The sequence below is a fragment of the Marmota flaviventris genome, chromosome 2 (assembly GCF_047511675.1).
Source record: "Marmota flaviventris isolate mMarFla1 chromosome 2, mMarFla1.hap1, whole genome shotgun sequence".
NCBI lineage: Eukaryota > Metazoa > Chordata > Mammalia > Rodentia > Sciuridae > Marmota > Marmota flaviventris.
In genome coordinates, this window is record NC_092499.1 from 93227527 (window position 1) to 93246002 (window position 18476).

Here is an 18476-nt window from a genome sequence, read left to right on the forward strand (position 1 = left end):
ATTATAACAACTTGCTTTTTTATTTTAAAAAATCAGATTCTTAAATTTACTTAGAATGAAATATTTCCTTTTTTTTTTTGGTATCAGGAATTGAACCCAAGGGTGCTTTACCACTGATTTACATCAGCCTTTTTTATTTTTTATTTTGAGACAGGGTCTTGTTAGGTTACTTAGGGACTTGAACTTGCAATTCTCCTGTCTCAGTCTCCTAAATTACTGGGATTACAGGTGTGTGCCACTGCTCCTGCCTTTTTTTTTTTTAATGGTGGCATTCTTATGACTTCTTTAAGTGCTCTTAGCTCTTCCCAGAAGTTTCTCTTTTCTCCTTTGAGTTTTAGCATCACTTAAGTTATGCTTCTAACCTTGTATAATTTGTAAGCTTGCCTAGAATTAAGACCATCATTAACTACCACAAAAGTACCAAAGAATATATTTTTAATTTTTTTTTGTAGTTTGTAGATGGACAGATGCCTTTATTTTTTATTTTTCTTATTTTTTATGTAGCACTAAGGATTGAACCCAGTGCCTCATATATGCTAGACAAGCACCCTGCCACTGCAAAAGAATATTTTAATGCTACAATCTTTCCTATTGCTTGTAGAGTTTCTGCTGAAACGACTGAGGATTCAAGCTTGAAAATGAGGCAGAAAAAGGAAAGCATGTTGTTCACCAGGATACTGTGGACTTATATAACAAGTTGATTCAGTATACCAGAATTTTATTCCATTCTGTTCTTCTGGTTTTTTTTTTCTTCTTCCTTTTATAATGCAATTAACTAGTCCCAGGTAGGATATTAAATTTTGTTTTATGAACTGTCATGGCTCCATTTAGATTTTTGTCTTTTTCTTGCAATTGGTATATATAACTTTTAGAGCTCTTATACTTGTAAGGCTTGGAGGGCTTAGATTTGAAATGATATCTTGGTTCCACTTTTTTGTTTTAAACTAAAGCTATATAAAGCTTGTGAGTTGAATAAATTTCTGAATTTGAAAATGAAAAAAATCACTTTCTTAATTCTTATCAATTTACCCTTGTACCTTTCTTATAAAAAGTTCTAGTCAAAGAATATTTGTCTCATTGCCCTCCAAATCTCTGCCCCCAGTTAGGCACAAACCTTCAAGACATTTTCAAAGTGTCACTGCTCAGGAGAAAACAAACACCACTATAAGTGTGTAATTGTGTTCTTATTCTAGAGAATACTACTTTGGTTTTAGTGTTTTATTTTCATAATTTAAGTCAAGAAATGTCTACTTCAAGCAGCCCTGAGTTTTTAAGTCATTCCTGGTGCCTTCTCCTTTAGCTTTACCCATCAGAACACATGCCTGGGAGATTGCAAGGGAACCCCACAAGACAAGCAGGGGAAATTGGGTTCTGATTTCTGTGAGGGAATGAAGGCCTGAGCCTCAACTCTCTACAAAAGACCTGCTTAGCTGCTAAATGCAGGAGTTGCCGGAGGACCCAGCCAAGCACAGCTAAGCCTTGTAGTAGGTCTCTCAAATCAATGGACCTGATTCTGTGAATAGTTCCATGCAAACCAAATGATATAAAACTGCTTTGTTAAACCTTGTAACACTCTCTACCTTGCATCCTCTCCCCTGAGCCTCACATTTCCCTTTTTATCATTATTGATCCATCGTCATCATCAAATGCTTTTTTAAGTTTCTGCATGGTACAGAACACTTTCCCTGGTTCTGGTTAAAAAAATGAGGTCTTTCCCTCAGTGGACCTCCAGTGCATCTGGGGAAGGGGTAACACTCAGTGAAAGTACAAGCTGTATCCCACAGGTTGGGCATGCAGTCAGTGCCACAGGGAGACGTCTTCGAGGGTTGCAGCTCTGGGGAAAGACCTCTGGAAGAGATAAGAAGATTGGTAGTGTGGCTGAAACAGGGAGGGAATGAAGTCCTGACAATGCCCTTAAAGGAGGGACGAGTACTTTATAGTCGGGCTTGCCAGGAAGGCGGCTCCCTCCCAGAGAGTTAACCCTCACTGTGTCCCTGAGAGGGGAGACCTTGAAGGAGCTTGAATTTGTGCCTCAACTCTTGTTCAAATAGAAGCAGCAGTGCAGTTAAAAAGAAAGGTTCTCACAATTTCCATTTCACAGCTTCTTTATAAAGATGTATCAGGCCCATGGGATAAATCAGGCCCATAGTATGATGCACGAATTCATTCACTTATGCCTTGATGAGAGACTCTGTGCTGGGCACAGGGGACAAGGCGCCAACATGGATACTGCCATCAGTATAGCGCCTGTTTCTCTAGATTTACTGTATAAGAATCTCGGTACTGGCCCAGAAAATCTGCATTCTCAATAGCTCCCCAAATTCCTGGTGCCCATTTTTCCTCAGCTAGCGTTTGAGCATGCCGGTTTGCTGGCTTTAACTCTGTAGGCTGCTTTCAGGGCAGCAAAGTCTGAGCCAAGCAGAAGAACAGTGCAGACAGAAGCAGGGGGCCTCGCGGATCTCTCCAGCTGGTGGTTCTGAGGGAGCTGGCAGCTCCGCCCCTGCACGCCAGCCCCGCCCCGGCTGTCAAGAATGAGAAGGCTCCGCCCCCGGCCGGCGCGCGCCGCCGAGACCAGGCCCCACCTCCCACTTCTAACCCCGGACCCTCTGCAGGGCAAAGACCAGAACCATCCACAGGACCCGTACCGCCACAGGCCCTGCAGACTCCAGTACCACACGGGAGCTAGAGAGTGACATGGCGACGGCGGCCCAGCCCGAGAACCTCTCCCTTGTTGTGCACGGACCTGGGGACATTCGCTTGGTAAAAGAGGAAGGAGGGTGGGGAGCCTACTCGACCCTTCCTCACTCCTCTCTGAGCCCAGCAGGTCCCAGCTCTCCAGTTCCAGCCTAGCAAAGGCCCCTCACCTTAGGTGTTTTTTGAGCTGGTTACCATAGGGGTTAAAGTGGGGGTGGGGGTGAGGGTGGGGGTGGGGTAGAGGTAGTGATTAGTGGTTAACGATTATCATTAAGGCAGGAATATTGTCTGTGCCTCTCTGAACTTAGCCCCGTGACTGGCACGTGGCCTATATCCAGGACTGTTGCAAATGAATTGAAGCCTTTCCCCTCCTTTGCCAGCTGCAGATTCATTGCACTTTTCCAGCTGCAGATTCATAGTCCAGACTCTTGCCATTGCACTTTTCAGAAGAGATGCAAGAATGCTGCCTGGATTAGGACCTGCCCAGAACTGCTCTTCTGGGTAGAGCACAGGGTAGAAAGAGAAGATAGACAACACTAAAAACCAGCCTTTTGTGGGACTGATAAAAACCTCCCCTGCAAGATTATTATGATTTTGAGAATACCCAGCACTTATTAAGTGTTCAGAAAATGATAGCTTTGGCTGGCAGTGTAGATAATCACCCTTAGTTCGTTTTCCAGTGATTTGCCTCTTTGATCTGGTTCCCTTGACCTTTTAGGAACTTTCTGTATACATCTGTTCTTTACACCCTGACTTCTGCCCTCTGCTAAGGGGACCAAAGTTCAGGGAGCTGCTGAATCAGCCCAGTGGTCATGCCACAGTTCCATTGACAAAGTCCATTTCAAATGGCCTGGGATGGCATTTGGCATGTGGACAGGTATCAGCCATCTTTATTGCTCCTAAGAACTTTCTTCCCTTCAAAGAACATGCACCAGGATCTAAATTGGAGAGACTCAGAAGATTATAAAGATTAATAGTAATTGACAGTTTAAGAATCTGTGATGGTCTCTCTAAAGAATGCAAACAGACTGAGTTTGGTGGCAATTTTGTTCAAGACTCCCTTTAATGCCCTGTATATCTCCCTTCTATCTGTGTAAGAGTCCTTATCTGAAGGATTCTCTCCATTTCCTTTGTTGAAGAAAGTGCCATCCCCAAGTTGATAGGCTTGGTTAGTTAACAGAGCCAAGACAAGAATTCAGATGTTCAAACTCCCATTCTAATGCTGTTTCCTCTTATTTTGTAGTCTCCATCCAAGGTCCTGAATTAAAGTGACACTATTACTGTTTATTACAATAAATGCTTCATCAGGCATTATGAGGAAGGGAAATTGGTACTACTTTATATAGCTTATAGAGTGATTTCAAATACAGTCCTTCAAACATTTATAAGAGGTTACCTTCCATGTGCCAGGCACTGGACCAGAACGCTGGAGGAAGAAAGCTCCCAAGTTTACTGAGGGAGACAGATATGAAGTAAACTTTTGAAGTAAACAATGTAGCAATGTGAGGGCTTTGATGGTCATGGCAATGAGTAAAGGTCTCACTGGGAGTGGCCTTTAGCCCTTGGCCCTCTATCTGTTCAGAGCCTGCTTGAGGCCATGCACCTAATAAGTAGAAGCCCTAGAATTATAACCCCAGGTTCTGTTTGCCTTCACTCCTAAACTCATGCTTTCCCACTTCTCAGGCAGACTACCCCCCCTTTAAGAGGGAGCTCACCTTAAATTTCCTCCATTGGTTTTGCATTAGGACCCACTCTGATTAGAATGGGGATTGGGTTGAGGTGACTGTGTTCTAACGGCTCTAAAAAACATGAGAATTTTATGTGCAGTTGTGGGACTGGTACACAGTAAAAGTGTTCAGGGGCATAACCAGGAGGACTCCCAGGTTTAGTTTTAAGACTTGTAGGTGCGTGAGTAATTTACTAGTCAGAAGAATAGATTAAAATAATGAGATTAGCTTTGAAAATTTGAGTTTAAGATGTTTCCATGACAGATTACAGATTAACTTTGAGTGGTTCCCTTGGATACAGGAATGCACCTGGGCTGGTGATGTAGACTTAGGAGTCATTTGTTTCTCTGCTGAGCGTACTGCACCCATTCCCCAGGAAATATTTGGAAATGTATCGGGGTTTGGTTGTCACAATGATTGGGGGCAACAGCTGATAGATTTTATTGGAATTTATTGGATTCACTGTCCTGCACAATAAAGAATTGTCCTGTCCTAAATAGTGCTCTATTAAGAAATTGTGGATGGCTGAACAGAACATGTATAAGCAGAACATGTAGGGGGAGAAGGAAAGAAGCAGGAGACATTACTCTGGAGAAATACCCAATACTGGAGGGAAAGGGACATAAGGGTTGTCAGCAAAAACTAAACAGAGGCCCGTGACTCCTCAGGGGTGACTACAACACAGCACAGGCTTTCTGGGCCCTTGTACTCCTTCCCAAGCATAGTTTCTCCCTGTTTCCTCCATAAGGCTCCTTCCCCCCAGTAAAGTATTTCTGCCTATCCACCCTCTTCCTTGAGGTGAATAGGCTCAGTGATCTAGGATTGGGTTGATGGTGCCAGTAATGAACCAGAGATAGAGACAGAAAGAAACATCATGGGGAATCTTTGAGGGCAAGAGACCTGTTCTCTCTATAGGAGAACTCAGGATTTCCTGAGCCTAATAATAGAGTAAGTCATTAGTGACATTTGAAAAGCCATAGGCTAGGTTGAATATGAATTACAGAAGAGAAGACTGGGAAGGGGGAAGAATTGGAATGTCCCTCACCCCCAGCATTTTTTTTTTTTTCCTTGAGTACTGAGGATTAAACTCAGGGCTACTGCATGAGTACTAGGGCAGCTGAGTTACATCCCCAGCCCCTTTTAAAAAAATTTTATTTTGAGAGAAATTCTCACTAAGTTGCCCAGGTCAGCTTTGAATTTGGGATTTAGAAGAGATCCCAAAAGCCTTCTCAGTAACTGGGATTATAGGTGTGCACCAACATGCCCAGCTGTTTTGCCTTTTTGGGATAAGACCACCAAACAATAAATTTAAAACTCTTTCACTCTGGGAATTGAGGCCCAGTGCCCATTTAGGTGGATCAGGGGTTGGTCCCCTGAAAAAAATGATCCTTGCCTCAAGAACTCATGTAAAGGGAATTGTTTATGGAAATTTCTATTCCTAAAACCTGAAGCAGGATTCTGCAGGGTTCTGAAGCAAGAAGGAGGGCTCAGCTTTTGCCAGTGCTGCCTTCCTGCTTCATGTAAAACCAGGAACCTGCCGGTTCAGGGGGGTGGTTCTGTGGGAAAATGTGACCTGGGCCACTTCACTCTATCTAGTAGAAACAAAACCTTAACCCAGAATCCCTCTTGCCTGTGGAGAAGACATGACTCCCTTTTCTTTCTTGATGCAGTAGGGAGCTGCAGGAAACAAAACTTAAATTTGCCTGCTAGTTGGTTAGTGGTAACAGCAAAGAGGGAGCATTATAAGTTGTGTGGTAAATCAGAGAGAGAGAAAGGGAGGGAGGGAGGACATAAACATACTGAGAGATTGGCTGTAGTCTTTCATAATGAGGAAAATAAAACAAAAATCTGAGATTTAAAACCTTCTGCTCCCCCTCCCCATTTTAAATAGAGAAAGTTTAAGGCTTCCAGAGAGTAGGAGGGAGAGGTGTGGAAACATTCATAAAGAAGCAAACAGCCACGGGCTGGGGTTGTGGCTCAGCGATAGAGCGCTCACCTATCGCGTGTGAGGCCCTGGGTTCGATCCTCAGCACCACATAAAAATATATAAATAAAACAAAGGTATTATGTCCAACTTCAACTAAAAAATAAATATTAAAAAAAAGAAGCAAACATCCAATCAGCAAACAATATCAGTTTGCTGAGGTCTTTAAATGGAAACAATAATAAGGTCAAAGCTAGGGTGAGGGATCAGAGTGGGATTTAGTTCTAGCTCTATTGCTGCAAGTTGTGTGATTGGACAAATTATTTTCTGCTTCAATTTCCCCATCTTGAAAAGGGGATAATAGTAGTATTCATCTTTTGGTTGTGTGAGAATTCAATGGCATCATGAATGTGAAAGGCCCAGCACAGCATCTAGCACATTATCAAGAGTATATGCTAACTGTGGAGTTAGGCAGGCAGCAGGCTAGAGGCATTCAAAGGCAGATGATTTTTAGCCAAATTATTTTAATGTGGGCCGGGCAATTACTTCATATTCAACTGTTAATAGTTTATGATTATTCAGTCAGTCTAGAGAAATTTAGAAATTGCTTTTTTAAAATTTATTTTTATATTTTATTTTTAGGTGGACACAATATATATTTTTTTAAGATGTGAAACTTTTTAAAAATATCTATTATTTTTTAGTTGGACACAGTATCTTTATTTATTTATTTTTATGTGGTGCTGAGGATCGAACCCAGGGCCCCACACATGCTAGGCAAGTGCTCTACTGCTGAGCCACAACCCCAGCCCCTGGACACAATATCTTTATTTTTATTTTTATGCGGTGCTGAGAATTGAACCCAGTGCCTCATGCATGCTAGGTGAGCACTCTACCACTGAGCTATAGCCCCAGCCCCTAGAAATTGCTTTTTATTGGGAAGTGAATTACTAATTCATGAAGCTGGGATATAAAACATTCAAATTAGTTTTTCTGTGCAGAATCTTTGTTTGGTGGTGGTAGGTAGGCTTTTTTTGTTTGTTTGTTTTTGGTACTGGGGATTGAACCCAGAGATGCTTACAGATGAGTTATATATATATTTAAAATTTTAAATTTTGAGATAGAGTTTCACTGAGTTGCTGAGACTGGCCTCAAATTTGTGATCCTTCTATTTCAGCCTCCTGAGTTGTTGGGATTACAGGTGTGTGCCACCATGCCCAGCAATGTGCTATAATTTTAATGCTCTAGGGTTTGCTAGAACGGTAAGGAAACTAACAAAAGGGGATTAACATTTTGAGTGCCTACTACGTTCCGTGCATGTCCTAGGACTTTAATACAGTGCTTCATGAATTTCTATTATGAAAGATTCAATTTTATTTGTATTTCCAGCTAACCACGGACTGATGCTTGCATTGGCTGCACTTGGATGTAGTGTAGTATCAGACTGCTATAACCATTTTTAAGCGTACCTCTCCACTTCTTTATGTATTGCATAAATAAATAACAGTTCATCATAAGTAACAGTTCATGGACCACTTCTAAGTGCATGTTATATCCCTTCTTCCTGAAAATCAGCTTTTCTCCAATTTCAGGCATGAACATCTGGACAGGGAGAAGAATGGGAATAAAACAACTTCCCCATTCCAGGGACCTGAGCACCCTGGAGGGGAAGTAGTCAGATTTTTGTTTTATGATTAGTTATATGAGTAGATGGCAGGGTAAAGGAAAAATAATTATGAGTTGATATTGTTTAATTATAACAGAGAAAATAATGCATCAACATCAAATTTAGAGATTAATCAGAGTTCTTAAAGATATTTCTTGAGATTTTGCTCTTTGAGGAAATGTAATATACTCCATGTCAATAGTTTTTTAAAAAACAAGACAATTCTGTATCTAATACAACACATTAAAAGTGTCCTGTCCTTGCCACTTATGCTTTACTGTTAGGATTTTTGAATGAGGAGAATGGGATTATATAATGAGGTGTCATGAACCCCCAGCAGCTCAAATGCTTCTAGGCATCATGCATCATGTGTCTTTTTTTCCTTGCGGTGCTGGGGATCAAACACAGGATCTTCATGCATGCTAGGCAAGTGCTCTGCCACTGAGCTGTATCTCCAATCCTTACATCATGTCTCTTTTCCTGATTAGTTTTGCAATTAGTGGACAGCCAGCTACTTCTATATGAACAGATTAAAGGGCACTGATAGTCCTAATGAGCAGTTGAGAGATCACCTGGAGGGAGAAGAAACAGGCTGCTTAACCCTTTAGTATCTGAACTAATCTTATCAGTCAGAGGTAACTTCCAGTGATAACATAATCCCAAACTCCTTCAGTAACAGGGGAGTTAAGTAGTAGCAAATAGCCCAAAGAAATCCCCTCTCTTTATCTAAATTGTTTCAACAATAAAACCAGATAAACAATTTCAAATTCAAAAGAGGAAAATAAGTCCAGCAAATTGACATCTCTGTCAGCTGTTATGAAAAGGCAATGTCTTTGTCTGTAAAAGGCCAAGAGACACAAAGCTAACATTTTTCCCCTCAAAGCAGCAGGAGCAGTAAACAACGTCAGTAATAGGATTTTAACATTCTGTAAAAGTAACTCTATTCTTAGGGGAGAAACTAGAATTATGGGTGTGGGGGAGATTTCTAAAATTGCATGACAAATTAAGAAGAAGAAATAGGTACATATATGCAGTATTGGCATCCAATTTAGAAGTCTCTGAGCATGGATATTAAAGCTGGAAATTTCCCCCAAACCAGATTTTTTTTTTGCTGCCATATATTTATTAATCTATTTATTTTTAAAAGTTTTTATTCTAATTTGTTATATATGACAGCAGAATACATTACAATTCATATTACATATATAGAGCACACTTTTTCATATCTATGCATGTATATACAAAGTATATTTATACCATTCCTGTCTTCTTCATACATGTACGTAGGGTAGTGATGTTCATCTCATTCCACCATCTTGTTTTTACCCCCTTGCTCCCTCCCTCGCCTTTTCTCTATCTGGAGTTTGTCTAATCTTCCCATGTTCCCCCTCTCAACCCCGCTGTGAATCAGCCTCCTTATATCAGAGAAAACATTAGACATTTGTTTTTTTGGGATTGGCTAACTTCACTTAGCATTATATTCTCCAATTCCATCCATTTCCTGCAAATGCCATGATTTTATTGCTGAGTAATATTCCATTGTGTATATATACCACATTTTCTTTATCCATTCATCTACTGAAGGGCATCTAGGTTGGCTCCACAGTTTAGCTATTGTGAATTGTGCTGGTATAAATATTGATGTGGCTGTGTCCCTATAGTATGCTGTTTTTAAGTCTTTTGGGTATAGACTGAGGAGTGGGATAGCTGGGTCAAATGGTGATTTCATTCCCAGTTTTCCAAGGAATCTCCATACTGCTTTCTATATTGGCTGCACCTATTTGCAGTACCAACAGCAATGTATGAGTGTGCCTTTTCCACCACATCCTCGCCCACTCTTATTGTTGTTTGTATTCTTTATAGCTGCCATTCTGACAGGAGTGAGATGAAATCTTAGAGTAGTTTTGATTTGCATTTCTCTAATTGATAGAGATGTTAAACATTTTTTCATATATTTGTTGATTGATTGTATATCTTCTTCAGAGAAGTGTCTGTTCAGTTCCTTGGCCCATTTATTGATTGTGTTATTTGTTTTTTTGATGTTTAGCTTTTTGAGTTCTTTATATATTCTAGAGATTAATGCTCTATTTGATGTGTGAGGGGTAAAGATTTGCTCCCAAGATGTAGGCTTTCTAATCACCTCACTGATTGTTTCTGTTGCTTTTTAGTTTGAATCCACCCCATTTATTAATTCTTGATTTTAATTCTTGTGCTATAGGAGTCTCGTTAAGGAAGTAGGGGCCTAATCCAATATGATGGAGATTTGGACCTGCTTTTACCCTATTAAGACATAGGGTCTCTGGTTTAATTCCTAGGTCCTTGATCCACTTTGAGTTGAGTCTAAAACCAGATTTTTTTTTTTTTTTTTTTAGTTGTAGATGGACTCAATACTTTTATTTATTTATTTTTATGTGGTGCTGAGGATCAAACCCTGGATCTTACACATGTTAGGCAAGTGCTGTGCCATTGAGCTGCAGCCTCAGCCCCTCAACCAGATTTACACAAAAAAACATTGATAACTGGGGAAAATATGTTCAAATTTTGCAAAGTGATGTTCACTTCAACAACTTAAAAAACAGACACTGAATAAATGTGTCTCTAAAAAAAGTAAAAAACATATAAATATTCAATTACAAAGACCTGAGCACAGTAAGTACTTAATAAATGTTTTAATAGACCAGAGCATCCAACAGAGCTCAGAGATTTCATATTTTTGCTTAAGATAAAGATCCTCATAATAAATTAATGGTTATGATCTTATATGTTTAGTTAGAAGGAAGTTTTTACACATTTATCACTGCTGAGAAGTAAATAGTTCCTTAACTACCCTGTGTGGTTTTAGTGTTAGGTGGAAGGAAGTTTCATGAAGTAGTTACTTTACTAGTCTGGTATGACAGGGAAGGTTTCTTGTAAGAGATGATGACTGAGCACCAGTTCTAGGAATACAACTGCCTAATGGACAGATCCATTTGGATGTCCCTAGACCCCTCATTTCAACACATCCAAACCTAAGTCTCCCTGAGTTCCCACAGGAATTAGGATGCCTCACTTCCAGTTGCTTCACTTCCTATGTCCTGTGAGATCTTGAAGGAGAGGGAAAAAAGGCTCCCTGTGAGGGTGACCCAGTGTAGGGTTTGGCAAGGTTGGAGGTAAGATGGAGACATAGTGGCTGCCATGTGAGTGGTATAGGGCCACTGGGGACTACAAGCAGATTTGCATTTTAGAAAGATTGTTATCAGCAGAACAAAGACTGGATGGAGCTAGGAGAGCCTGGGCATGGAACCAGCTCAGTGGACTTTGGAGAGTATCCAACCCCCTACTTTGACCCCCTACTTTGAGTGTGCCAGGACCAGCGGCTAGAACAAAGCCTCTTATGACAAAACGGCCAATTGGGAAATCTTTGGATTTCCCTTAAAACACCCTTCAGGTACTCAATGGAAAGGGAATATGGAGGGAGAAGGAAGCAAAACAAGGTCTCCTGTTTACTGTAAGCATGCAGGACAGCCCCACAAGGCTCACAGGAGGCCTGGCATGTGGAAGCAGGTGTCAGAGATGCTGCTGAGGACCTGGGGCCAGGCTGCTGACTTCCTCACACTCTGCCCTGACAGCAGGAGGGGGTGGCTTTATCCTTTTTCTACAACTGTCAGAAGCAAGACTAAAAACACTGCTGGCATCTTAACTTCACTTTCTTCTGAAGACTAGGGCCTCTCAAAGAACAATCAGATTTCTCTAAAGTTGACATAAAAACAATGGGAATACAACTTTTCCCCCCAAACAATTTAAAGTACTTTTCAAAGGGGCAAAGTTATCCACAGTTGGTTCAACCATAGTGTGAGGTAATTATGGAAACAGAACTTGGTTATTTCCTTTTTTCCTCTTTCCACATATTCTATTTGTTGCATTAAAGTGGTACAAAATGATGGACTTTGTTGCTACATATTCGTAAATGCACACAATATAACAATATACTTTGGCCAATATCACTCCCCAGTCCCTCCCACCTCCCACATCCCACATCCCACGTCCTGGTCGCTTTCCTCTACTGATCTCCCTTGATTTTCATAAAATCCCCCCCCCCATCACTTTTCCTTTTTCCTCTGTAGCTTCCACATATGAAGGAAAACATACAACCCTTGACCTTCTGAGTTTGACTTATTTTCCTTAACTTTTCAAGTTTGACTTATATCGCATAACATAATGGTCTCTACAGAACTTTGTTATTTCTTTTGTTTTTCTTCCTTTCTTCCTTCCTTCCTGCACTGGGGATTGAATCCAGGGCTTGTTACATGCTACGCAAGTGCTCTGCTACAGAGCTACATTCCCAGCCCTGTTATTTCTTTTGCAATAAGCCTGAACTTATGTACTATGAGTTGGCTCTCCTTTTTATGGTTATCTTTATTATACAGAAGAGGAAATTGAGGGCACAACAAGGTTACATAACTGCCAGAGGTACATGCAGGTGTTGGGGAGCCTGCAATGCACGTGGACAGGTGATTCCAGAGTCTTGATTCTTCATGGTCCCACTCAGGTTGGCTGAAGGAGGGAAAAGGCATCTTCCCCCAATTTCTCCTTGTATTGAGGCAGTGGCTGCAATGCATGCAAGACTTTGAGAGAATGAATTCAGTTGTACTGGTAGAAGTGGAGAAATTGGGGCCAATAAGGGTACATTTAGGATTATTTGCAAACATCTATTTAGGGAAGGTGAGATAACATTTAGGATGAAAGGAGCACCTGGCATGATCCCATGTGTCCAGAGAATTCTTCCCTGAGTATTTCCATGAGTTACTGTGTAAGGCGGGGGGTCAGGGGGTGAGTGAGCTTAAGGAGAAGAATAGGAGGGAGAATATGTATGAGATCCAGACAGGATTTTGTTATTGTTGTTGTTTCTTTGTCCTGGGGTTGAACCTAGGGGCACTTACCACTGTGATACATCTCTAGTTCTTTTTTAAAGTTGCTTAGGGCCTCACTAAGGTGCTGGGACTGGTCTTGAACTTGCAATATTCCTGCCTTGGTCTCCCCAGTAACTCCAATTATAGGCAAGTCCCATGATGTCTGGCTTCAGATAGGTATTTCTAATTTGAATTGAAAAGTGCGGAATGGGATGTAGCTCAGCGGAAAAGGGTTTGCCTCACCTGTGCAAAGCCATCTATTTGATCCCCAGCTCCAAAAAGAAAAGACAAAAAGAAAAAAAAAAAAAGTATTGGAACACTAACATAACTACAGTAAAGAAGTTACTCGGTTCTTTTTTACCTTCTCATTACTATAATTCACAGAAAGGTAAGAAATCCTATTTAGGAAAACTTGAATATGTCTAAGACTACAAAACATTTTTTTTTTTTAATTTCTTGCAGTGCTGGGGTTTATATCTAGGGCCGCGTACATGCTAGGCAAGCGCTCTACCCCTGAGTCACACCCCTAAGAAGCCTTGGGAGATAAGAAATTGGGTAAATGAAAGCATATCACCACTGAAATCTAAGACTGAAAAAGAGATTAAGTAAATGAGATTTTAACCAACATCATGCCAAGAACCACAATAAAAAAGCAAGGATTTTTAGTAATCGTGTATGACAACTTTGTAAAACCTGTGGGCTCCACGGTGGTGCTTAGACAATATTTACACATTTATGGGCTGATCTTAATATGGGCTTGTGCTCAGGTAGCATGTCTTCTGTACATGAGAGGCAGTAAACAAGCCTGAATTATAAAGGTGATTAGAGTTAGCAAGAAAGAGAAGGGAAAAGAAAGGGTGGCAGTACAGGGAAAGTATTTGAAGTTCTCCATGAAGTGTTTCTGCTACCAAGAAAAAAAAAACAAATTATTAGTACAGCACCATCTAGTGCCTGGAGAAGTTACTGTAGGTTTTTCAGAGAGGTAAGAGCAAAGGGCTTTTTCAGAGATTACAGTGGTCATTTCAGTGACCGAGGGCTTACTTGGTTCACCCAACTATTGCTCTGAGTTTGAATCTCCCTAACTCCCCACCCCAAATGCAGTATTCAAACTTAATACAGATAGAGGCAAGAATATGAAGATTAGGCTGTGTAATCAATAGTCTCTCAGTGCCTGGGAGTTTGCCTAATAACACAATTGGTGGAAGGGTAGAATACTGTTCCATGTTTGTCTTTTTTTTTTTTAAAGATAGAGTGAGAGAGGGAGGGAGGGAGGGAGAGAGAGAGAGAGAATGTTTAATATTTATTTTTTAGTTTTCGGCGGACACAACATCTTTGTTTGTATGTGGTGCTGAGGATCGAACCTGGGCCGCACGCATGCCAGGCGAGCGCGCTACCGCTTGAGCCACATCCCCAGCCCCCATGTTTGTCTTTATTTCAATTTAACTTGCAGTTTAAAATTTCACTCAATATAACAGAAACAACTTTACATAATATTTTCTGATATATAATGTCAAATGTGAACTGGGTTTGGTGGCACATGCCTGTAATCTCTGTAACTTTGGGGAGGCTGAAGCAATAGGTTCATAAATTCAAGGCCAGCCTCAGAAACTTGGTGAGACCCTGTCCCAAAATAAAAAAGTAAAAGGGCTGGAGATTACAGCTCAGTGGCAGAGTGTCCCTAGGTTCAATCCCCGTATTGCAAGGAAAAAAGTCAGATATGAGACTAGTGACTCCATTGGGGAAGGTTTTGGTGACAGTTATCCTAAAATGGCCATTTTTAGATGGAATTCCTTCTTGACTGCCTGCCTTCTTTCCTTCCCTTCTTTTCTGTCTCTTCTTTCTTTTGTCCTTCCCTTCCCTTTTTTAAATTGAGGTTAAAAACAAAACAACCAAAACCTGCCTTATCCACCTTTCTTCTACATCAGATTATTATTTTTTTTGTTTGTTTTTTGGTGCTGCTGGAGATTGAACCCAGGAGTATTCCACCACTGAGCTACACCCACAGTCCTTTTAAAAATTTTTAAATTTTGAGTCAGGGTTTTGCTAAATTGCCTAGGATGGCCATGAATTCGACAATCCTCCTACCTCAACCTCCTGAGTAGCTGAGATTATAAATATAATCCCACTCCTGTTCAGATTGCTTCCTGCCCCCGAGTACTGGGGCTTGAACTCTGTGGCACTCAGCCACTGAGCCATATCTCCAGCCATATTTTATATTTTATTTAGAGACAAGGTCTCACTGAGTTGCTTAGTGCCTCACTCTTGCTGAGGTTGGTTTTGAACTTGTGATCCTCCTGCCTCAACCTCCTGAGCTGCTGGGATTACAGGTGTATGCCACTGTACCAGCTCAGATTGCTTTTTTGTTAATATTTATTTTGTTAGTTTTAGGTGTATACAATATCTTTATTTTATTTTTATGTGGTGCTGAGGATCAAACCCAGTGCCTCACACATGCTAGGCGAGCATCCCACCACTTGAGCCACAAACCCAGCCCTCAGATTGCTTTTTGAACCTGTGAGAGTATTCAGAATGCAGGTCCTCTATGTTCCCAAGAGGTCTCTAAAACTCTACCCAGGAGGTTTGGAAGATAGAGTACCAGTTATCAGTCTGTGTGCTAATATAAAGGGAAAGGGGTGGCAGCATAGACATTCTCCTGTCTTGAGATAACAGTCCTCACATGCACCTGCTAGAAATGCTCTCATCCTTTCCTTATAGGAGTTTGCCAGAAACAAACTTTATATCTAAGAATGTGTTTTTCCAGGATAGATGATTCTGATATGGAAAGCAGATCCAGAGACCCAGAAGCAGCCCAGATTTCTTTTATGCCTGAGGGCACATCTAGCAGACTTTTTTATTAGTCCTGGGCAAGTTGGGTGGGTGGATGAGGTCATAAATTAAAGTCAGCTCTTCCTGGGCCTGAAGTTCTCTACCAGAATTGGGCCTTTGGCTTTAGGGCAGTTGGCAGTTTCCCTGGGAGGGAACCCAGCATCGGAACAGTATCCCATCCTGTGACATGACACTGGTGACAGCCAGTGTGGTTCTCTGTAAGATTGTGAACATATGATGTATGTCATTGTTTGGATCATTTGCTCTGTTAGAAAAGTGGTGAAGAGCTGGGTAGGTTTTTCTAGCCTGCCATTCGATGAGCCCTTCAGTATACACCTATAGCCCGGCAGCAGTATGGTCTGAGCTTACGTTAATTTTGTGAAGACTAAATGAAACTCCACTTTAACTTTTTAATAATGGAAAGTGTTCATAAGGTAAAGTTATTATTCAAGCTAAATGACTTTTTCTTTTTCTTTTTTCTTTTTTTAGGAGAACTATCCCATTCCTGAACCAGGCCCGAATGGTAGGTCCTTGCAAAACTGAACTGGTATTTTTTTCCTATTGTTTATGTTGGAGACATGTGCCTTATTTCCCTGCCCCACTTTTTTCCTAAATTTATTACTTTTGCCTTCATTAAAAACAAACCAAAGACTATGCATTTGTTAGGCTGAGAACCTAGTCTGTTTTCTACAATCTGACTAGATGGGTAGGTTTATCTTGACTGCTACATTAAATAAAAGAAACATTAACAGAACTAGAAAAAAATTATATTAGCTGGGCATGGTGGTACACACCTGTAATATCCGCGATATAGGAGGCTGAGACAGAAGGATCACAAGTTCAAGGCCAGCCTCATCAACCTAGGAAGGCCCTAAGCAACTTAGCAAGACCTTGTCTCAAAATAAAAAATAAAAAGATCTAGGATGTAACTCGGTAGTAAAGTGCCCCTGCATTCAATCCCCAGTATCAAAAAGTAAATAAATATGTAAAGAAAATTAAAATTTACTGAATCATATTACTGACTTGTCTCAGGGAGTTTTTGATGCAAAGTGCATGAACCCAAGGCAGAATTGTTCCTCTTTTGACTTAATGACCAATTACCCTATCTACCACGTTGGTATTGCCAAATCATGTCTTAACGCTAGCCCAAACATTGAAAAGCAGTCTACAGAACTTGATCATTAGCAAAGAGAGCATCTTGCTAGTATTCCCATGAAGGCCAGTGGAGCAGTCTAAGCCTGTCAGGTGGCTGGGGGAGGGGTTACAAGGAGCCCTGCCCCCTGCCTAAATCACCAAGTACTGAAAGTGAGCACACTGGGGCAGGGCTCCGGCACCTTTGCTCTACTCCTTGCAGGCCTCTCAGTGGGTGAGCCCTCAGGGTGAGCTGACACATTTCCTGGTGTGGCGTCTACCTGGGGTGGTCATGCCGCCCAGTTGCCTAGGGAAGATCCCTGCTGATTGTTTTCTAATCTCTCCCATCTCCAGAATCCTACTTCTTTATAATCTGCAGGACCCTGAAGTAACTGGGAATCGTGGGCTAGAGTATCTATAGATGGGTCATACCCAGCCAATTAGGCCCCCTTTCCATTTGTCCTTGATGAGTTGGGATGTCCTCCCCCACCCTGCCACACCTCATCCCAGAACTGCAGCCTCTGTGTGAACATCAGATTGAAGGCAGCTTTCCTGGTGGCTCTAGAGGTTTGCTACTCAAAGGTCAGTTGAATTTATTGACTTTCAGTGATAAGATACAGTCAATAGTTCTTTCTATCAGTGTTTAGCAAGTGATGTATTTTCAGGGTTTATAGAGTCACACCAAGATACCATGTTCAGAGAAGTGAAGGAGGCACCTCTCTGTGTCCTGATATGTTGGTATTGATATGTTGGTTCCACAGGTGGCCAAACAAGGGCCATACATCTTGCATTCAGAAGAATCCCAGTATAGCTTCTCTCTGAATCTTTCCTCATTTTCTTGTCTCTTGTTATGCTTTAATTGGAAATGGGAAAGAACATATTTTAGTAAGCACCCTAGCAAGTCAGATCTAATCTCTTGCTACAAATTGGTGACTTCAAAAGAGAAAACTCTAAGATAGTTATCCTAATTCAAATGTTTCCCTAATTTTTGGGGGGTGGGGGGTGAGTATTGGCGATTGAACCATGGGGCACTTAACTACTGAGCCACATGCCCAGTCTTTTTTATTTATTTTATATTTTGTACTGGGACGGAACCCAGGGGTACTTAACCACTGGACCACATCCTCAGCCCTTTTTTTCATATTTTATTTTGAGACAGAATTTTGCTAAGTTGCTAGGACCTCTCTAAGTTGCTAAGGCTAGTCTCGAATTTGTGATCCTTCTGCCTCAACTTCCTGAGTTGCTGGGATTACAGGTGTGTACCACCACATCTGGCTTCCCTACCTTTGATCTCAGAATTCACCCTGCTATTTCTTTCTCTGTTCATGAAAACCAAAGATGAAGAATGTTCTTGAGCCACATCTGCTGGATTTTGCCAATAGTTTTTTTGTCAACTTGGCTAGAGTATGGTGCCCAGTTGTTTGGTTGGTTAAACACCAGTCCAGATGTTGCTGTAAAGGTATTTTTTAGGTATATTTAACATCAGTAAATTTTGAGAAGACCAGATTGTTCCCCACAATGTGGGTGGAACTTACCCACTCTCAAGAGTAAAGACTGGGCTTTCTTTCTTTTATTTTTAATATATATTTTAAAATATATATTTTATATTTATATATATA

The 18476-nt window shown here is 41.0% G+C and overlaps 1 protein-coding gene across 1 annotated transcript in view; it reads left to right on the forward strand.

Annotated features, from left to right (window-relative positions):
- The first annotated feature begins 2556 nt into the window (after positions 1-2556).
- Sord (sorbitol dehydrogenase) overlaps positions 2557-18476 on the forward strand; it is a 35562-nt gene continuing 19642 nt past the window's right edge. The window contains exons 1-2 of the mRNA XM_027926202.2: positions 2557-2760; positions 16216-16249. Coding sequence (XP_027782003.1) covers positions 2695-2760; positions 16216-16249 — 100 coding nt within the window. The 5' untranslated portion in view covers positions 2557-2694. The remainder of the gene's footprint in view (positions 2761-16215; positions 16250-18476) is intronic.